General features: G+C 42.6%; 1 protein-coding gene across 2 annotated transcripts in view; it reads left to right on the top strand.

Annotated features, from left to right (window-relative positions):
• The window catches only part of ITIH2 (inter-alpha-trypsin inhibitor heavy chain 2), a 68,826-nt gene that overhangs the window by 15,273 nt on the left and 33,063 nt on the right, over nucleotides 1-20,490 (top strand). For both annotated transcript variants that reach the window (XM_075857467.1, XM_075857468.1), the window contains exons 10-17: nucleotides 99-267; nucleotides 4,052-4,177; nucleotides 4,459-4,640; nucleotides 5,056-5,244; nucleotides 7,238-7,377; nucleotides 9,225-9,397; nucleotides 11,017-11,199; nucleotides 11,851-11,964. In XM_075857467.1, coding sequence (XP_075713582.1) covers nucleotides 99-267; nucleotides 4,052-4,177; nucleotides 4,459-4,640; nucleotides 5,056-5,244; nucleotides 7,238-7,377; nucleotides 9,225-9,397; nucleotides 11,017-11,199; nucleotides 11,851-11,964 — 1,276 coding nt within the window. The remainder of the gene's footprint in view (nucleotides 1-98; nucleotides 268-4,051; nucleotides 4,178-4,458; nucleotides 4,641-5,055; nucleotides 5,245-7,237; nucleotides 7,378-9,224; nucleotides 9,398-11,016; nucleotides 11,200-11,850; nucleotides 11,965-20,490) is intronic.

Genomic DNA, 20,490 nt, shown 5'->3' with positions numbered 1-20,490 from the left:
TATGAAGTTATATATACAGTAGTATAAAGAATAAATCACACAACACTGACGTCTTTTGAGATAGCTCCCACATCCTAATACATTCCTTTTTCTTTCAGACTATTGAAGCTATGAAAGCTATCTTGGATGATCTTCGTCCTGATGATCAGTTTGGCATTGTTGACTTCAACCATAACATTCGGTGCTGGAAAGATGAGCTTGTTTATGCATCATCTATTGAAAAACAAAGTGCCAAGAAATATGTACAAAATATACAGCCTATTGGAGGTAAAAAATAAAAAGGTGTCTTTCATGATATTCCAGAGGGTTAATTGGTAGCAGGCATATTCCATTACAGAAATTGTTGATAATAAATTTTAACAGGAATTCCACAATATCATCATGAAAAAGGAAGGAGTTTACAAATATGCTTTAAAGTATAACTAAACTTTTTAAAAACCTTTGACATGTCATAGTGACATGTCAGAAGTTTAAATCGGTCGGTGTTCGAGCACTGAAACCCCATCGATTACTAAAATGAAGCAGCAGAAGCGCCCGGGTGAGCACTGTGCCACTTCGTTTCTGATCAGCTTTCCTCGGACAGCTGAGTGAGCGGTATACAGATTCATAGATTTAGAAACAAAGCGGCACTGCGCTCACCCGAGCACTGATCTCAGTGCTCAGACCCCCACCGATCAAAACTTCTGACTCATCACTCTGACATGTCTTTAGTTTTTTAAAGTTCACAGAGTTAAAGTTAAGAGATAGGCATTTATTTTAAAAAAAGGATACATACGAACACTAGTGGCAAAAATTATGCACTGTGCTATACCCAGTGTACAGCGGGACGGGGTGCATGACTTCTTTAAATACCTGTGCCATGCAATGCCCCCTCAGGCCCTGCACTACAGTATATCAGTTTTGCCAGAAGTGTTCCTTTAACCTTTTTTAAGGGAAAGTAAGACAGGACTAGACACTGAGTGTTCCTGTACCGAATGGAAAAGTCTTCTTTTTCTTCGAATACATGGGCACTGTGGTCCATGCTCATATTTTCAGCATGTAGCCAATAGACCCTCCCATTGTAGTTAATAGTTAATCTATCTTAATTTTCCTTCTGACCGTGGGGCTTAAAGAGGCTCTGTCACCACATTATAAGTGCCCTATATTGTACATGATGTGATCGGCGCTGTAATGTAGATTACAGCAGTGTTTTTTATTTCTTAATACTATCATTTTTGACGGAGTTATGACCTATATTAGCTTTATGCTAATGAGTTTCTCAATGGACAACTGGGCGTGTTTTACTATATGGCCAAGTGGGCGTTGTGGAGAGAAGTGTAGGGTATGTGCACACGGTAGCAGGCTTTTACGTCTGAAAAGACAGACTGTTTTCAGGAGAAAACAGCTGTCTCGTTTCAGACGTAAATGCTCCTCCTCGCATTTTGCGAGGCTTCTCTGACAGAGTTCAATGAAGAACGGCTCAAATTACGTCTGAAAGAAGTGCCCTGCACTTCTTTTGACGAGGCTGTATTTTTACGCGTCGTCGTTTGACAGCTGTCAAACGACGACGCGTAAATGACAGGTCGTTGGCACAGTACGTCGGCAAACCCATTCAAATGAATGGGCAGATGTTTGCCGACGTATTGTAGCCTTATTTTCAGACGTAAAACGAGGCATAATACGCCTCGTTTACGTCTGAAAATAGGTTGTGTGAACCCAGCCTCGGACGCTGACCAATCAGTGACCAATCAGCGTCATGCACTCTCCATTTATTTATACAGCACATAGCGATATATCTATATTGCTATGTGCTGCCACATAAACACACTATAACGTTACTGCAGTGTTCTGACAATGAATATACATTACTTACAGCCAGGACGGGATGTGTATTCAGAATCCTGACCACTTCTCTGTGATTTACAGCACAGCACAGCGAGATCTCGCTGTAAATGACACCTTACAGCGTAATCTCGCGAGACTACGCCTGCTGTGCTGTAAATCACAGAGAAGTGTAGAGAAGTGGTCAGGATTCTGAATACACATCCCGTCCTGGCTGGAGGTAATGTATATTCATTGTCATGACACTGCAGTAATGTTAGTGTTTGTGTATGTGGCTGCACATAGCGATATAGCTATATCGCTATGTGCTGTGTAAACGAATGGAGAGAAGTGTATGACGCTGATTGGTCACTAATTGGTCAGCGTCATACACTTCTCTCCACAATGCCCACTTGGCCATATAGTAAAACACACCCAGTTGTCCATTGAGAAACTAATTAGCATAAAGCTAATATAGGTCATAACTCCGTCAAAAATGATTGTTTTTCTAAATAAAAAACACTGCTGTAATCTACATTACAGTGCCGATCACATCATGTACAATATAGGCCACTTATAATGTGGTGACAGATCCTCTTTAAGTATGATAACTAGTGCAAACAAAAGTTGAGGTGTTAGCTACTATATTCTAGCTGTTATTTTTCTGATGATTGTTGCATTAGCTTTCATAAATGAGCCCCTTTGAACTACCTTTAAACCCAACCTTCTGTAAACCATCTGGGAGTCAGTTTTAACCTTATCGTCTAGTGGCAGCACTGCTGTAGGAAAATAAATAAAGAAATGCATTCAGCTCATAAGAATTATCTACAAGGAAAATGCTTTTTGTTGTTTAAGGGTATGTTCACACGCTAGCTGGCTTTTACGGCTGAAATGACAGCCTGTTTTCAGAAGAAAACAGCTGCGTCGTTTCAGCCGTAAATGCTCCTCCTCGTAATATACGAGGCGTCTGTGACGCTCGTATATCTTGAGCTGCTCTTCATTGACTTCAATGAAGAACGGCTCAAATTACGTTGCAAAGAAGTGTCCTGCACTTCTTTGCCGAGGCAGTCAATTTACGCGTCGTCGTTTGACAGCTGTCAAACGACGACGCGTAAATTACAGGTCGTCTGCACAATACGTCGGCAAACCCATTCAAATGAATGGGCAGATGTTTGCCGACGTATTGTAGCCCTATTTTCAGATGTAAAACGAGGCATAATACGCCTCGTTTACGTCTGAAAATAGGTCGTGTGAACACAGCCTAAATGTTCTACACTAATGGCCCTTTTACACGAGCTAATGATCGGGCAAATGAGCATTATATGAACGCTTGTTCCCGATCATTGCCCTGTGTAAACAGGGCAACGATCATCCAAAGCACGAGCAAACGTTCATCGTTCATTGACTGATCATATAATTTATGCAGCAGAAAATATTATCGTTGCCGGTAGCACATCTCCCTGTGTAAACAGGGAGATATGCTTCCGACATGTTGGTAATGCATGGGAATGAGTGATTGTAGTAATGATCGGTGGTCCCCATACATTACTGATCATAGCTCCTTGTGAAAGGAGCAAATGAGCGCCGATCATCGAGCTGTCTCGTTGATCATTGCTCGTTGTTACGGCCCATATTGACCGGTGTAAAAGGACCCTCAGATTTAAAATGTCAAGATATAACACCGAATTTGTACTGTATGACTGTCAAACATAAAGTAAGGGCCTGTTCACATCACATTTTTTGTCTAAGTTTAATGTGTACGTCGGGAAAACTTGCTACACGCTAAACCTTTCCATAGGCCTTTGTCAGATGGAGGTAAAAAAAGTGTCCCTTTGGCCTCTGTCTGGCCAGTATATGTCAGTATACCACAAAAAAAATGTGTGGAACAGCGTAGTAGCCTACGCTTTTCATGATGTATATGTTTAAGGGATGCCATTATAGCCTTTGGGTGACGGATGAATTAAATGAATAGCTAACAGTGGAATCTGAAATTCATTGATTATAATGTGCATTTTCTTAATGGATACGTCATGAAAAGGGTCACGAGAGTTCATTACATAGCCATTAAATGGATACCATTACAGCACATGTGTGAAGGATGCCACTGTTAGGGTATACATCACAGCCTACATTTAACGTATACGTCAGGAGCTTTTCCTGGTGTATACGTCAAAAGTAGGCCACATCGTCCTGGGAACATAGCCTAAGTTCGTTCAATCACTTGTTGCTAATGTTCTTTAATCATTAACAGGTACGAACATTAATGAAGCACTTCTGAGAGCAATCTTTATACTGAAAGAAGCTAGCAACCAAAACATTCTGGATCCAAACTCCGTTTCATTGATTGTGCTAGTCTCAGATGGAGACCCTACAGTGGGTAAGAGCAATTAGTTAAAATTAAAGGGTATTTCCATCATAGACATTTATGGCATATCTACATAATATGCCATAAATATCTGATGGTGCCACCTTGGTGGAGATAGTATGTAGATTTGGGTGGTTGCTTGCTTGCTAGGCTATTTCTATAACACTCATCAAACAGAATTGAGAGACCCGCGCCCATGTGTGGCCACCTCCCCATTCATTTTTTTCATGTAGGACAGAGGTTAAAGTTTATTTTCAAATAATCTGACTTATTTTATTTCCCTGTTCTTCCAGGTGAATTAAAACTGTCTAAAATTCTTAAGAACGTTAAAGCAAATAATCGTGATGAGTTTTCAGTTCATTCCCTTGGCATTGGGTTTGATGTGGATTATGATTTCTTAGAAAGACTGGCCCAGGAGAACAATGGGCTGGCTCAGAGGATTTTTGGGACTCGGGATACAGCTGCTCAACTCAAGGTTTTTAACTCCTTATCTGATTACGTACCTTTCCAGCCCTACGGATAACCATCTTCAAGAATCTAATCTGTTTAGTCTGTAAGGATATAATTCCGATATAATTCCGATGATTTACTTTCCAATGATTTACTTTACTAGGTATAACCTACTTAAATGTGAATACCAGGAATTATGACAGACAATATCAGTCAAGAGAGATATCTTGGGTATATGTAGTATTTATTATTGCAATAATGGTGTGTAGAAAAGGCGGATCCAGCACTCAAATTTAAAAGTTCCAAGTTTTATTCTGGTCATGTTAAAACAAAAGTAAAACAAAGAATCCCGGGACCACGCTTACGCGTTTCAGACTGCTAGGGTCCTTAATCATGGTATTTATTATTGTATATAATAGCTAATTGATTATGTTTTCTAGGAGTTTTATAAGAAGGTCTCGACACCTCTTCTCAAAGACATTGTGTTTGAATACCCAATAAATGGAATTTCCGATATGACTAATAACCGTTTCCACCACTATTTTGGAGGTGATGAAATTGTTGTAGCTGGTAAAATTAATCCTGAAAAGAAAACACAAATGCAAAGCTTCATCACTGCAACATCTGCTGTAAGTCTATTGGGAACTCCTATGAGATTTCTTGCAAACAGGTTGATAATACATTGAAAGTAATGTAACTGACACAAATGATTATTTACTTATAGTATATCCTGACTATAATTCTGCTAGGCTCTTCTGTGACCATGTTTAGTATGTATGTTAGGTGTATATGCCAGGAAAATCTCCTGATGTATACTCTGGGCATATGGCCCAGACATATGCAACTGTATGCCATACAGTTGCATATATCTTCCATTGAATCCCATTTTTTTTTTAAAGTATACCGTACGGTAACCAGGATGCTCTTGTATTGGAAATCGTATTTAACTATGCATTCCAATTCAGTTAAAATAATGGTACTCATCTCATACGAACCACACATATGCCAAAAGTACAATCTTTTGGCATAAATCTGGTCAGTAGAGGTCGACAGATACGTCTGGCCAGGGCCAGCTTTAGGATAGAAGGCGCCCCGTGCAAAATTTTCTTTCAGCGCCACACCCCCATCATAAAAAAAACGCTCCATAAAAAAAGGATAATGCCCTTTATAGTGCCCACACACATTATAATGCCCCCACACAGTATAATGCCCCTTTAGTGTCCCCCACACAGTATAATGCCCCAATAGCTGCCCCATGCCAATATATTAATACTATTTAATAAAATAATATATTATAGCCCCTTTGAGGGCAGAGTATTTTGTCCTCTGAGTGTGCTCACACAGTATAATGCCCCCTAAGTGCCACCCACAGTGTATTGCCTCCTGTAGTGCCCCCACACAGTATAATGCCCCCTCCAACAGTATAATGACCCCCCTCCACTGGGGGCCACACACAGCACACCCTTGTAGATTGTGCCATACAGCTGTAGATTCTGCCATACAGCCCCCTGTAGATAGTGCCATACAGCCCCCACCTCCCCCTTGTAGATCATGCCATATAGTCACCCACCTCTACCCTTGTAGACAATGCACCCCCACCTCTGCCTTGTAGACTGTTCCATACAGCCCCCACCTCCCCCTTGTGGACAGTGACATACAGCCCCCCACCTCTCCCTTGTAGATAGTGCCATCCAGCCCCACACCTCCCCCTTGTAGACAGTGCCATGCAGCCGCGCACTTCCCCTTGTAGACAGTGCCATGCAGCCGCGCACTTCCCCTTGTAGACAGTGCCATACAGCCCCCAACCTCCCCCTTGTAGATAGTGCCATACAGCCCCCCACCTCCCCCTTGTAGACAGTGCCATACAGCCGCCCACTTCTCCTTGTGGAGAGTGACATACAGCTGCCCACTTCCCCTTGTAGACAGTGACACTTCCTCTTGTAGACAGTGCCATACAGCCCCCCAAACAAATAACACAAAAAAAATTCACTCACGAGGCCCCGTTCCTGCGACTAACAGAGCTGCTAATCAATGGGATCCTTGCATAAGCCAGCGTTATAAGGTGACATCATCAAGCTGGCCTGTGCAGGGACGTGGGCTAGTAAATGGCAGAGCAGGGAGATACCTACCCCCTCTGCCATAGTGTTGAATAGTATCTGTGTCCTAAGCGAGCGGCACGGGCCCCCTCATGCTGCGGGCGTTTTAGCAGCTGCTACTGCAGAGATGAAGTGCCTGGGCAGAAAGGCAGCTGCAGTGTTGCCAGGCGCGGGTTCTTCAGAAACACAAGCAGGGGAAGGGAGCCAGCGCAGCGCCCCCTTTTACCTGCTGGAGTGATACGTCCTGTGATCGATGGCACGGGTCGCACACTCCAAAGGCTGACCCTGCGTCTGGCATATACGTTGGGAAATGTTTCCAGCATATACACCATGCATACACACCAAGAGTAGTGTAAACAGAGACCTTGTTTGCTCCCATATTTAAGAAGCATGAATTTATTACTTTTATATTGTATCTATTACTTCTTATAATATGGTTGGCATCCGTGATAAAAATATGAACTGTGAAGAAATGCAATGAAAATGCTTATTCTATCTTAACACTTTGAAATGTATTTTTATTCAGGGTGATGTTAACTTCCTATTAGAGACAATTGCAGAAATAGAAGCTTTAAATGATTTTTTTGCCCAGAGTCAACATGCATTTCCTGATTTCGCCAAGCAATACTGGGCCCAGTTGACCATTAACCAGCTACTAGCTGAGAGGTAAGAACATTATAAATGCCCCTTTCTTTATTGATGGGTCATTATTCAGTTTATTCTAGTCACAAGCAATGTTATATTCGAGGTAAAGTTATGTCCACCTTTGTAAACATTTTTTTTTTTATCGCTTCTATTATGAATTATGAAGAAATTTTGACGATAGTTTTAAAAAATGTCCTGTCATTTTGTTTCTACAGATTCTATGTAGACCTATGAGTCTCCATGGTAACAGACTACAAACAAACCCTGTGTAGTCTGATCCGGCAGTCAGACGCTCTTCCACTTGACTCTACTTCTTGCTAATCTACCGAATGTATGTAAACAAGTAAACAGAACAAAGGGAAGAGAGTATGACTGGAGGATCAGACTACACAGGATTTGATTGCAGTTTGTTACCATGGAGAGGCATAGGTCTGCAGATATAAGTAAATATATAAATATAAAAATAAGAGGACATTTTAAGTCAAGATTATTTGCAAAGTAGCTTAATTTTTCATTTTTGCTGCATTGGGACATGTGGACATAGCCTTTAAATAAGGAATATAACAGGGTAATAACGGCATCAGGCAGTTGGCTCTCTAATTTACATTATACGGCATATAATAAACAACATGGTATTGGCATTATGAATCCAAAGTGTAAGTTGTACAGTACATTTATCTTCATTGTAAAAATGCAAGGTATCTCAACATTTTAAAAATGTGCTGCAATTTAAATAGGAAGTGATGCCTGTCGTACGTGTTTGCCATATTTTTGCAAAAAAATAAGAGGCGTAACAAGATAATGCATAATGTTTTCTTCACTAAGGGTATGTTCACACACCCTATTTACGGACGTAATTCGGGCGTTTTATGCCTCGAATTACGTCCGAAAATACGGTTCCAAACCGGCTGAAAACATCTGCCCATTGAATTCAATGGGTCTTACCATGTTCTGTGCAGACGGGCTTTTTTCTTACGCGCCGCTATCAAAAGACGGCGCGTAAAAAGACGCCCGCGTCAAAGAAGTGCATGTCACTTCTTGGGACGTAATTGGAGCCGTTTTACATTGACTCCAATGAAGAACAGCTCCAAATTACGTCCAAAAAAGACGCGGCGAAAAACGCCAGTACATGCAATTACGTCTGAAATTCAGGAGCTGTTTTCGCCTGAAAACAGCTCCGGAATTTCAGGCGTAATTGACGTTGGCGTGTGAACATACCCTAAGGGGGAATATTCAAAAAAATTTGTGCCACTTCCATGATAAACATTACAAAAAAGTAATGACCAATTATCAATATCAAAATTCTGTTTGTTAGGACTACTGTTTACACCTAATGAGCGGTACAATAAACTTTCATGTATGCATGGCGGATAATTAAAATGATAATGTATAATCAATTTCATGAATGAGAAGTGATTATTCTGTCATTGCTATTTACTATACTGTATGAAGCCTAAAGTAAAGCTAACAAATCCAAATATAATCCCTAATTATACAGGTCTAAATACTGCTTAGACTAGAAATGTATTCCTCTTGACAAGATGCCATATTGCCATGTAAGGCCCGTGCTAGACGGCTGCAATGTGGCCAAATTTTAGGAATCCGTATTAGGGGCTACAAGACCTGGACCCCTCGCGGTTTTTACGGAGTCTGACTTAGATCAATTTAGGGTTATACAGCGGGTCTGGGTAATATGGTTGCTGACCCCAACCGGCTATCCACTGTGATGTCAGTGTCAGAGCAGACTCAGGCTTAAAATGTACTAATAACAAATGTAGTGCACACAAGCTAGCTCTAAAAAAAATAATAAAACAACTTGGGTGTGACTTGGAAATAATAATTTTTAACAACGGTGATTTCTTGTACAGGAACTTGGCTGCTACAGCTGAAGCTAAACGCAATCTAACACAGAGAATTATGCAGTTGTCCATTACCCACCATTTTGTGACACCTTTTACATCCCTGCTGATAGAGAGTGAAGATGGAAAGGAGAAAATGTTGGCAGACTCCCCAAATTCACTCAAAGGAGCTTGCTGTCAAAGTCAGTATAATGACTTTACTTGAAGTTACTTTGCAACAGGATCACATTGCATTGGTGGTTGTTGAAGGATTTCATTCTATGTATGACTGGTTGAGAGGCAAAATTGAGAACTGATGAATAATCGTGACAAATTTCATTGAATGTTTCATGTATATTTCCCAGTTTGAGGTCTCAATTAACACAATGATGTCTGATCAGTTATTGCCTGAAAATGGCCGACATTATTTTGTAACTTTATGTGGTCATCTGATTGGTGGTATTGGCATTAGGTTTAGCCTGGCTGCAGGGCGGGATTGGAGAGAGAGTACATCCCCGAGGGCATTTACCACCCACTCTCCCTGCCTAAGCCAGTCCTTCCAACCGGGAGAACCATTTGTCCGCTGGGTGTAAGGAAGCCTTCAGTTCCCTGCCCTTCCATTCACTGCAGGCTAAGATTAGCTTGTGGCCCACTAGGCGTTCTCTTTCCATGTTATCGCACCCGCTTGTGTAGAGCTATAGACAGCCCGACCAGAAAATTGATCTGGGGGTCCCTTTAAGTTTGCAATGGGGTCCAACATTTACTAGTTATGTCTCTGGTAGTCAGTTATATGGGTAGTGTATACACAGCCTACCCCTGGTACCCACTTCTCAGGAAAAAAGGGGTCCCCTAAAGGCCATTCAGCTATACTATCCAGTAAAGAAGAGGTATAGAGATGGCCATGCATGCGTTTAGTTCTCTCCTTTGTGGTCTAACTATGTCACTGTCTCTGCACCTCCCAAAGACTTCAGCATAAAAGGCCATGTGCACGTGTGGCCACCTGTCATATATATGGCAGAGATAGGGGGCAAGGCAGGGTCCATGCCCTAGAGGCAGGATGGGGCCTCCACCAAATTGTGTGCCCAGGGCCTACACAAAACTTTTGCAGCCTTTTTACAAAAATATCTTCTCTCACTTTTCTATTACTTAATACTTGAGCACTTGGACCATTTTTTTCATGTCAAATTGAGATATTCCTGTGCTTAGTGCTGTATGTGTGAATAAATGAGAGAGCCTGTGGGATAACAGGGAAACAGTACTATCTGAGCCTACAACATTTACAAGAAGAGACATATGTAGACAAAAGGGCGAACTAATCTTCCTAGCAATGTGACCGTCATATCACACTTATATTATCTAATTGCCAAAAGGCAAAAAAAGCCTTATTTCCCAACTACCTGTATATGTAGAATATTTTATTAAAATGTAACCTTTATTCAATAACAATAACACACAATTGTTAAAAGGATCAATGTAAACAGGCAGAACAATAAATTGTAGACGTTAAATGTCTGATTGATACTACGCTGCCATAATTCACAGTGATTTTGATTATCATAAGTGTGTATTGTCATATCACACTGACACCTAAACAAAGAGATGGTGATTGCTGTCATAGGGGCTGTTGCTTCCCTGGCAATTGTAAGTGCATGCTATTCAGGTAACAGTGAAAGGGGTAAATTATACTTTAGAGAAAAATAATGGACTGGTTTTTCTCCAAAGCAATCACCTAAAATGTATTTAATAGAGAATAACAAAAACATGTATCAAGGAGTATACTAGATACCTATATGGTAATGTTTTATCTTTTTCCTAACATTAGCATTGGCTGTATCTACAAAGGCAACTCCACCTCCTCCACCACCACCACCACTAAAGTATTCTGAGTGCCCACCTACTGCAGGTGCACCTACGATTGGAACAGAGGCCAAAGGTGTAACAGAGACAATAACTATGTTTACTACTCCTAAAACCAAATGTAATAAGACAACTACTATAAACTGTGGTACGTATATAAACATAGATTCATATATGTAGTCTGTGTGGTAAAGTTTACCATATTTTAATCCATAACGTATATGAAATGGTAACACCTTAAAATATTATAACGCTGTCCAACACATGAAGACAACCCCTTTCCATATACCCTATTATGAGCCAGGACAGAAAGCCGCTAAATTAGGAATTTACATTACAAAGTTATTGAATAGGGTTTTTTAAAGCCTCATTCACATGTAGCAGACATTTCCACTGTGGATTTGAGGGCATGTTGTCGAATTTTAAATCTGCAGCATGCCTATTATGTCACAGATTTGCCTCTTATTCAGAATAGATTTTTCCACCACAATGAAAATCTAAGAGGCAAGTAATACTGCTTTTCCCTGCAGCAGCTGAATCTTCCCGATGAGTAAACCCTTTAACTTCTTCATGTAAATTAGGAACCATCTCTTTTGGATCACAAGGATTTTTATTTTTTTTGTTCTATTAGGACTATGCTATCTAAATGTCACTGAATAACCACTGGTTATAGAAAATTATGTTTTATGGATCTAGCAGGTCCCTATATTCTGGCGCTAAGGCTAAAGTGCCTTTATTCTGTACACTATTCTACCATTATATCCGGTTTATTGTTAATAGTTCTGTATTTATCTCGCAGTTGACATCGATCCACACTTCATTATAAACTTGCCAAAGAGCCAAGCAGATGTCTGCTTCAACATTGATGCACAGGCTGGAAATATCCTGAACATGCTGTCAGACCCTGAATTAGGTAAGGGGATACACTAAAAGTAGTAGCATAACTTTAAGGGATGTAAAGGTTGCAGTCAAATCTAGGCCCTGGTGTCTGAAAGGCCCCAAAAACCCTTCTGTCAGATATGCGGAAGCTGGTAAAAGCAAGTTAGGGCCCATGACCTTTACTGTATACCTCTAAAGTAAGGGCAGCATAGTATGTGCACAGGTCCACTTTCTTATCAGTCCAAATGGCACACAAAAAAATATTGTGCCATTTGTCTAATAGGAGTTATTAAAGAATACACCGGACTCCAGTGTATATATGAAGGGGAGCGCTCGCCCACCCCTCTCAGCAGCGATAGATAGCTGCTGTGTATCTTACATAGAGCAGCATAGCCTGATGACAGATCCACTTTAGAAGTAATTGTGTATGGTTTCTATGTTATTTGCATACTTTAAAAAAACAAAACGTAAAAGCGTATTCAGACTTGGAGCATACGGCAGCACCACCTGTAAATACAGCTCTGATGACATTTCTCTGTCAATTGTCATCCATCCATTTCAGCTTTCATAATAAAAATAAATAGCAACAACAACAAAAAATAACACATTATTTCTCTTCTTTAGATGTATGGAGGATCTAGCTAATGAAAGGCTATGTACACCTTTGAAATAGACATTTTTATTTTTTTTAAAAATAAAAAATCTGTGTGTTTTGTGCAACTTTCTAAATACATTTTTATTTTAATTATCTTTACTTTTTGAGATACAGCTGCTTTGTATCCTGTATCTAGCGCTGAAACCTGCTTCCGTCAGGTCAGCGGCACTGGCGGGTTCAGTGACAGCGGGTTCTGCGTGAGCCATCAGTATGTTTCTTGTGAGCAGTCTTCTCTGATTAACGGACAAAGGCCTCATTCACACGACAGGGTCCGAGTGTCGGCCGGGAAAATCTGCCATTTTTGGCCGATTTTCCCTGCCGGTTTGCATCCAGTTTGCATCCGTTCCGGGCCGTGTTGCCATTTTTACCGGCCGATTTGCATCCGTTTTTTACCCTGTCCGTTTTAAAATCGGATGAATTTCATTTCAATTTGTTGCCACACACAGCCCTTTGTAGATAATGCCACAGCCCCCCTGGTAGGTAATGCCACCCAGCCCCCTGTAGGTAATGCCACCCAGACCCCTGTTGGTGATGCCACCCAGCCCCCTGTTGGTGATGCCACACAGCCCCCTGTAGGCGATGCCACACAGCCCCCTGTAGGTGATGCCACACAGCCCCCTGTAGGTGATGCCACACAGCCCCCTGTAGGTGATGCCACACAGCCCCCTGTAGGTGATGCCACACAGCCCCTTGTAGGCGATGCCACACAGCCCCCTGTAAGCAATGCCACCCTGCCCCCTGTAGGCGATGACACCCTGCCCCCTGTTGGCGATGACACCCAGCCCCCTGTAGGCGATGCCACCCAGCCCCCTGTAGGCGATGCCACCCAGCCCCCTGCAGGCGATGCCACCCTACCCCCTGTAGGCGATGCCACCCTGCCCCCTGTAGGCGATGCCACCCTGCCCCCTGTAGGCGATGCCACACAGCCCCCGTAGGCGATGCCACCCAGCCCCCTGTAGGTGATGCCACCCAGCCCCCTGTAGGTGATGCCACCAAGTCCCCTGTAGGTGATACCACACAGCCCCCAGTAGGTTGCACCCACCCCCCCCCCCCCTTCCAGGAGAAGTCACTGACTTCAATGTCCATATATGGACAGTGTAGTCACTGACTTCTCCTGGAGAGGAATTCCCTGCCACAGGTCGGGAATTCCGCTTCAGAAGTGAGTGACGTCACTGTGTCCATATATGGACAGTGTAGTCACTCACTTCTCCTGTAGCAGAATCCCCGGCCATAGAGTCGGGGATTCCGCTGCAGAAGTGAGTGACATCGCTGTGTCCATATATGGACAGTGTAGTCACTCACTTCACCTGTAGCGGAATCCCCGGCCATAGAGTCGGGGATTCCGCTGCAGAAGTGAGTGACATCGCTTGTGTCCATATATGGACAGTGTAGTCACTCACTTCTCCTATAGCGGAATCCCTGGCCATAGAGTCGGGGATTCCGCTGCAGAAGTGAGTGACTTCGCTGTGTCCATATATGGACAGTGTAGTCACTCACTTCTCCTGTAGCGGCATCCCTGGCCATAGAGTCGGGGATTCCGCTGCAGAAGTAAGTGACATCGCTGTGTCCATATATGGACAGTGTAGTCACTCATTTCTCCTGTAGCGGCATCCCCGGCCATAGAGTCGGGGATTCCGCTGCAGAAGTGAGTGACATCGCTGTGTCCATATATGGACAGTGTAGTCACTCACTTCTCCTGTAGCGGAATCCAAGACCCTCCTCCTCCTCACATGCACTCTGCACTGTGAGGAGGAGGAGGAGGAGGAGGAGAGAGAGTGTGCAAGCGACGGTAGACCCGGCCATCACTCGGGACACATTCCGGTGATGGCCGTGTATTACCCGGCCCCATAGACTTCTATGGGAGCCGCGCACCCGGCCGAAAATAGGGCATGTCCCATTTTTTGACTGCCGGTTTTCCCGGCCATCAAAAAATCGGTCGTGTGAATAGCCCCATTAGGGGTCTATTGTTCCTAATGCAGCCGGGTGCTGGCCGATTTATGAACGGCCGGCAACCGGCCGGGAAACCCTGTCGTGTGAATTCCGCCTAAGTATACTCTTCGTTAGGCCACTTTCACATGACAGTATTTTGGTCAGTATTTGGAAGCCAAAACTAGAAGTGGAACCTACACAGAGAAAAAATAAAGGAAAGATTTGCATCTCTTCTGTGCTTTGGACCCAGTCTTGGTTTTGTTTTTTTAAATACTGATGTAAAGTACTGACCAAAACACTGCCGTGTGAACGAGGCCTTCACAAATTAGATTAAATCGGAACTATAAGGCTATGTTCATATGGAGTGAATTTGCTGCATATTTTCTGTGTAGATTCCATAACGAAGAATCACAGCTAACTGCAGTCCAATAAGGGTATGTTCACACGACCACGTTTCAGACGTAATTCGGTTGTTTTACGCCCCGAATTACATCTGAAAAGACGGCTCCAATACGCCGACAAACATCTGCCCATTGCTTGCAATGGGCTTTACGATGTACTGTGCCGACGACCTGTCATTTTACGCGTGGCTGTCAAAAGACGGCACGTAAAATTACAGACTCTTCAAAAGAAGTGCAGGACACTTCTTGGGACGTTTTTGGAGCCAGTACATGCAATTACGTGTGAAATTCAGGAGCGGTTTTCTCCTGAAAACAGCTCCGTAATTTCAGGCGTAATTGCCGTTATTGTGTGAACATACCCTAAGAGTGAAATTGCTTTTCAAAACTCAATTTTTTGCTGAAAATAAATGTGCAGATTTTATAGCATGCTGCAGATTTTTAAATCCACGGCATGCTTTCTTCTACTTTGGAAAGGTGCCAGATTTTGCTGTAAAATGTCATTCTTGACATCATAATCTGCAGATTTACTACATACTTTTCCATAGCAAATCTGACCTGTGTGAACATTAGTGCAGGAAAACAGTCCCTTAGGCCTTTTTCATGCGGCAGTATGTGTGTCAGTTTTTTGCTTCTGTATTTGGAAGCCAAAATAAGGATTGAAACCTACACAGATAAAAGGTATCATGGAAAAGTACCTCTTCCGTGTTTGGATTAAAATATTGACCATAATACTGCCATGTGAAAGAGGCCTTGACCTGGAATTAACCACTGATAAGACCAGAAAGTTAACATTAAAGGGAGTCCGTCATCACATTTTCACCTCCCAAACCGGTAATACCGGAATATAGGGACGCAGGAACCACGTAGAATGTAGGACACTTCCTGGATTGCAAGACGCTTCGGTGCTCATTTGCCTACGGTGCCTGGAGGAAAAAAAACACTTTTTTTATGGCTCACGATGGGCTGACTTGGGCAACATAGGTATGTTTGAAAAACTATCATTCTTCCTTATGTAGTGGTGTTATCAGATTGGAAGCCGAAAATGTGATGACAGCCTGACTCCTTTAAAGCCTTAAGATGGCCACAGTTGTAGAAATTTACTTACCTGAAATTTTCTTTTCCTTGAGCCCATGGCAGCACCCAAGGGATTTTGATCCTGACCCACTGTAGGATAGAACATACTAAAAGCAGCAAGACATGCAAGGGTTAATAGAAGGACACACCTCCACCACCTATAAAACCCTTCTCAAACAACCTTAATGTGGAAATACAAAACTTGCTTAAAGAGGCTCTGTCACCACATTATAAGTGCCCTATCTTCTACATAAGGAGATGGGCGCTGTAATGTAAATGACAGCAGTGCTTTTTATTTAGAAAAACAATCTATTTTTACCACGTTAGGAGCGATTTTAGCTTTATGCTAATTACTTTCTTAATGCACAAGTGGGCGTGATTTTACTTTAGACCAAGTGGGCGTTGTACAGAGGAGTGTATGACGCTGACCAATCAGTGTCATGCACTTCTCTCCATTCATTTAGTCAGCCAATAGTGACACTGCGTTGTTCCCTATGTGCTGTCTTATACTGACATATTAACGTTACTGAAGTGTTTAGACAGTGAATAGAGATTTCTTCCAGCCAGGATGGGATGTCTATTCACAATCCCTGCACTTCGTTAACGTTTGTTTGGCACTTACAGCAGAACAAGCGTAATCTCGCGAGATCACGCTGTAAATGACAGGTTACAGCGAGATTAGGCTTTGCTCTGCTGTAAGTACCAAACAAACGTTAACGAAGTGCCGGGATTGTGAATAGACATCCCATCCTGGCTGGAAGGAATGTCTATTCACTGTCTAAACACTTCAGTAATGTTAATGTGTCAGTATAAGACAGCACATAGTGAACAACGCATTGTCTATGTGCTGACTAAATGAATGGAGAGAAGTGCATGACGCTGATTTGTCAGCGTCATACACTCCTCTGTACAATGCCCGCTTGGTCTAAAGTAAAAACACGCCCACATGGACATTAAGAAACGAATTAGAATAAAGCTAAAATCGCTCCTAACGTGGAAAAAATAGATTGTTTTTCTAATAAAAAGCACTGCTGTCACCTACATTATAGTGCCGATCTCCTTATGTAGATAAAGGAGCCTCTTTAACTGCAAAAAACAACACACTTTATTGGGTGGGCGTCTGCTGCCTTGGCCTCAAGGAAAATAAAATTTCAGCTAAGTAAATTTGCTTCTTCCTTATTGTCCTTATTGCAGCACCCACAGGACTTAATTTGCTAAGACATCGGTGGGTTATCTTGCAACGCCCTACTCAAGGCTCCTGTACTAAAAGCTGAACACCCAGAAGGGATGTCTAACCTGTAGTGTCTCAGGAAGGTATGCGCTGAAGCCCATTATGCTGTCTGACAGATGAATTGTAGAGGAACTTCTTCCAACTCTGCCCAGGAAGCTGCTAAGGCTCTAGTGGTGAGCGCATGGATACCTTCTGGAACTGTAATTCCTTGGAAGGTATAGAACCTTGCCAGATGAAAACGTTAAATCCACCTCCTGAAGAGGCTCGAATGGTTCTGATGCTAATTGTCGTAGTACAATAGCCAGATCCAAAATGGGGCAAGGAGATCTTGCATTTGGCCTGAGAATCTTGATAACTGAAGAAACATCTGACAAGATGATTATTTCAGAACTTGAAGTCCAGATAGGCATGATGGCTGCAAAGTCGACACTAAAAGAATGGACACTAAAAGAATTACACTTAAGGTCCCGCTGAGAACCTTTTTTTGAAAAATCCAGCAACTCTGAAGTCTAAAAGTCTTTAAGAGATAGATTATGATCAACACACCAGCTGGAGAATATGCACCAAACCCTATTATAGACCGTAGGGGTTGAGTATCCACGAGAAGACAAAAAAGTCATGATGCCATTCTGCGAGAGCCCCTGACTTGATAAATGTATCCTCTCAATATCCAGGCTGTCAGGTGTAGTTTCTTCAGATCTGGATGATGAAAGCCCCTTTGGAAAATTAGATCCTCTCTGAGGGGAAGGCGTAAGTAGGTTCCGTTCAAAAGGTCTAAGAATGTCTGAAAACATGCCCTTCTGGGCCAGAATAGAACTATTGCTAGTACCTTGGCTTTGTCCGGTTTGATCTTCCGTAGACATTTGAAAATTCAAGGTAGAAGGGGGAAGAGATATAGAAATCTCTTCTTCCATGAGAAACAATGCATACAGAGCTACAGGCCTGCCCTCTCTGCTTAGGGCACAGAATCTTCGAACCTCACTTTTGGAGACAGTTGCCATCAGATCCAGCTCTGGCTTGCCCCATCTCTTCACCTGCTGCTTAAACACGGTTGGATTCAGTTGCCACTTTCCGGGCTTGAGCTGTTTTCTGCTGAGCTGATCTGCAGAGATGTTGTTGCTGCCTCAGACGTGGACTGCCGTGATGCTTCCCAGGTCATAATATTCCAACATTCCTTCTCTACAAGCAGACACCTGGTACCTCCTTGCTTGTTGAGGTAAAAAGCTGTTACCTGCTATTGGGCTTGGGTACAGGAAAAAAAAAAAAGGAGTAAAAACCTGCCCTTTGCTCTGTGACCGGAACAGGCTCTAGGGTCTGTTCCTTCAGAAATTCTTGAGGGAAAACCGGAACCTGAGACCGACCGGCTAGATTGATGATAAATCATCGAGGGGCCGGTGGATGAATTCTAATTGGCACCCTGAGCGGATAATGTTTAATACCCAGGCATCGGAAGTGAAGTCCTGCCAGATTCAACAGTCTTGCACCTACTGGAGGACACAGACCTCTGATGTAAAAAATCAGCCTCGGCTTTGAAAGTAGGTGGTTTCTTCTGGCCCTTCTCACCTTCTGGATTCCTTCTTCTTCCCGAGTCATGCCCCCCGTAGGACAAAAATATCTTCTTCCCCTAGAAGGTGAAAATATTGAAGAACGAGTAGTCCGATATATCCTTCCTTAAATAATCTGGAAAAAAATGGTTCTTTTCCTCGTTAGGTTACTTCAGGATCTTTGTGAGTTGGTCACCAATCAGATGACTGGACTGAAAAGGTAAGGAACAAAAATGACTCTTAGATGGTAAGTCACCGCTCCAGGACTTGAGCCAGGTGGCACATCTGGCCGTATTAGAGAGGGCCACCTGCTTGGAAGAGAGACACAGAGCATCCGTAGGGAAATCACGCAAAAATCCAGAGGCAGATTTCATAGCTGGAATCATTTCTAGGATTTGTTCCCTAGGGACACCGGCCATTAACTCATTAAGCCATATTCTAAGAGACCTAGCAACTGGTACAGTAGCAAGTGAGGCTTTGCACAATGCCGCAGAAGAAGAGTAGATTCTCTTCAAGGCATTATCTGCCTTCCTAGCTAAACGGTTCCTAAGGAGAGATGAGTCCTCTGAAATACCGAACACTTTGATAATTTTGCCATGGCCAAATCCACTTTCACTGGGGATTTCCAAGCCTCAGTAACCTTGTCATCAATTTTATAAACTGATCTGAATCTGACACCAAGGTCAGTTTTTTTGGCACATATATCATCAAGATACTTATCCAGAACGGGCTGAAAACAATTGCTTCAGTTTCTGTGTCTTAACTTTCTTTTCCTCTTTGAGGCACTTCTCACAGATTCTTCAGCTGATGGGCTAGACATCTGCAATAAAGTCATATTAATATATAGGACAACAATCCCCATGGTAGAAGGGGCAAAAAAACAGAGAGGCTAATCTTAGCCTTTCATATAGAATAACATGCTCACCCTCCTACACTGGGCGAGTGTCTGTCAGATACGAGTGTGCCGGCCAGAAGCAGCTACCAGACTTCTATAAGCCGCCTGCACTTGTGCAGTAAGGCACTCACTTCTGAACAGGACGTATTTGTGGCGGCCATCTTTACCCTCACTGAGGCTGTACACATGCCGGTAAAATCAGTCTGCAGCCCGCAAACCACATCTACAGAGCCGCTCTAGCCCAGGAACCCTCACCAGACACCCTTGGTGAGTAAAGTTGTCTTAGAAATAATGCTCAATGGCCAGACAACTGATATCCACATACCATCATGGAACATAAACTGTCTGTACAACCCCAGCCGGGATGGAGATCACTTAAAAGAAAGGAAAGGGAAATATAATTAAAAACAGGAATATATAAAACCTGCTGCTTACCTTCGTTGGATAGGAATCAGCCTATCCAACCACGCATGTCCAGTAGGGACAGAACAAAAATTTCACACATGAAGATGGTTTGAGGAGGGCTTTACAGGGAAAGAGGTGTGTCCTATTAACCCTTGCATGTCTTGCTGCTTTTAGTATGTTCTGTCCTAGATTGGGTCGAGATCAAAATCCCTTGGGTGCTGCCAAGAGTGATAATAAAAAAAAAGATTTCCCCACAATTCAACAAGCATTCTACTTTTTATATTTTCTGTAAATCTTGTTGGGAAAGGGGCAAATACAACCAGATATTTCCCACAGTATAAATAATTGTTACAGGGAAATGTTGTATATTTGCATTGTCCCACGTGTATTTTTCTTGAATGATAGGAAAAAAACCACTGCAATGAT

The sequence above is a fragment of the Rhinoderma darwinii genome, chromosome 3 (genome assembly GCF_050947455.1).
Source record: "Rhinoderma darwinii isolate aRhiDar2 chromosome 3, aRhiDar2.hap1, whole genome shotgun sequence".
Classification (NCBI taxonomy): Eukaryota; Metazoa; Chordata; class Amphibia; order Anura; family Rhinodermatidae; genus Rhinoderma; species Rhinoderma darwinii.
The sequence above is the reverse complement of the archived record's forward strand: the minus strand, read 5'-3'. Positions and strand labels throughout refer to the sequence as shown.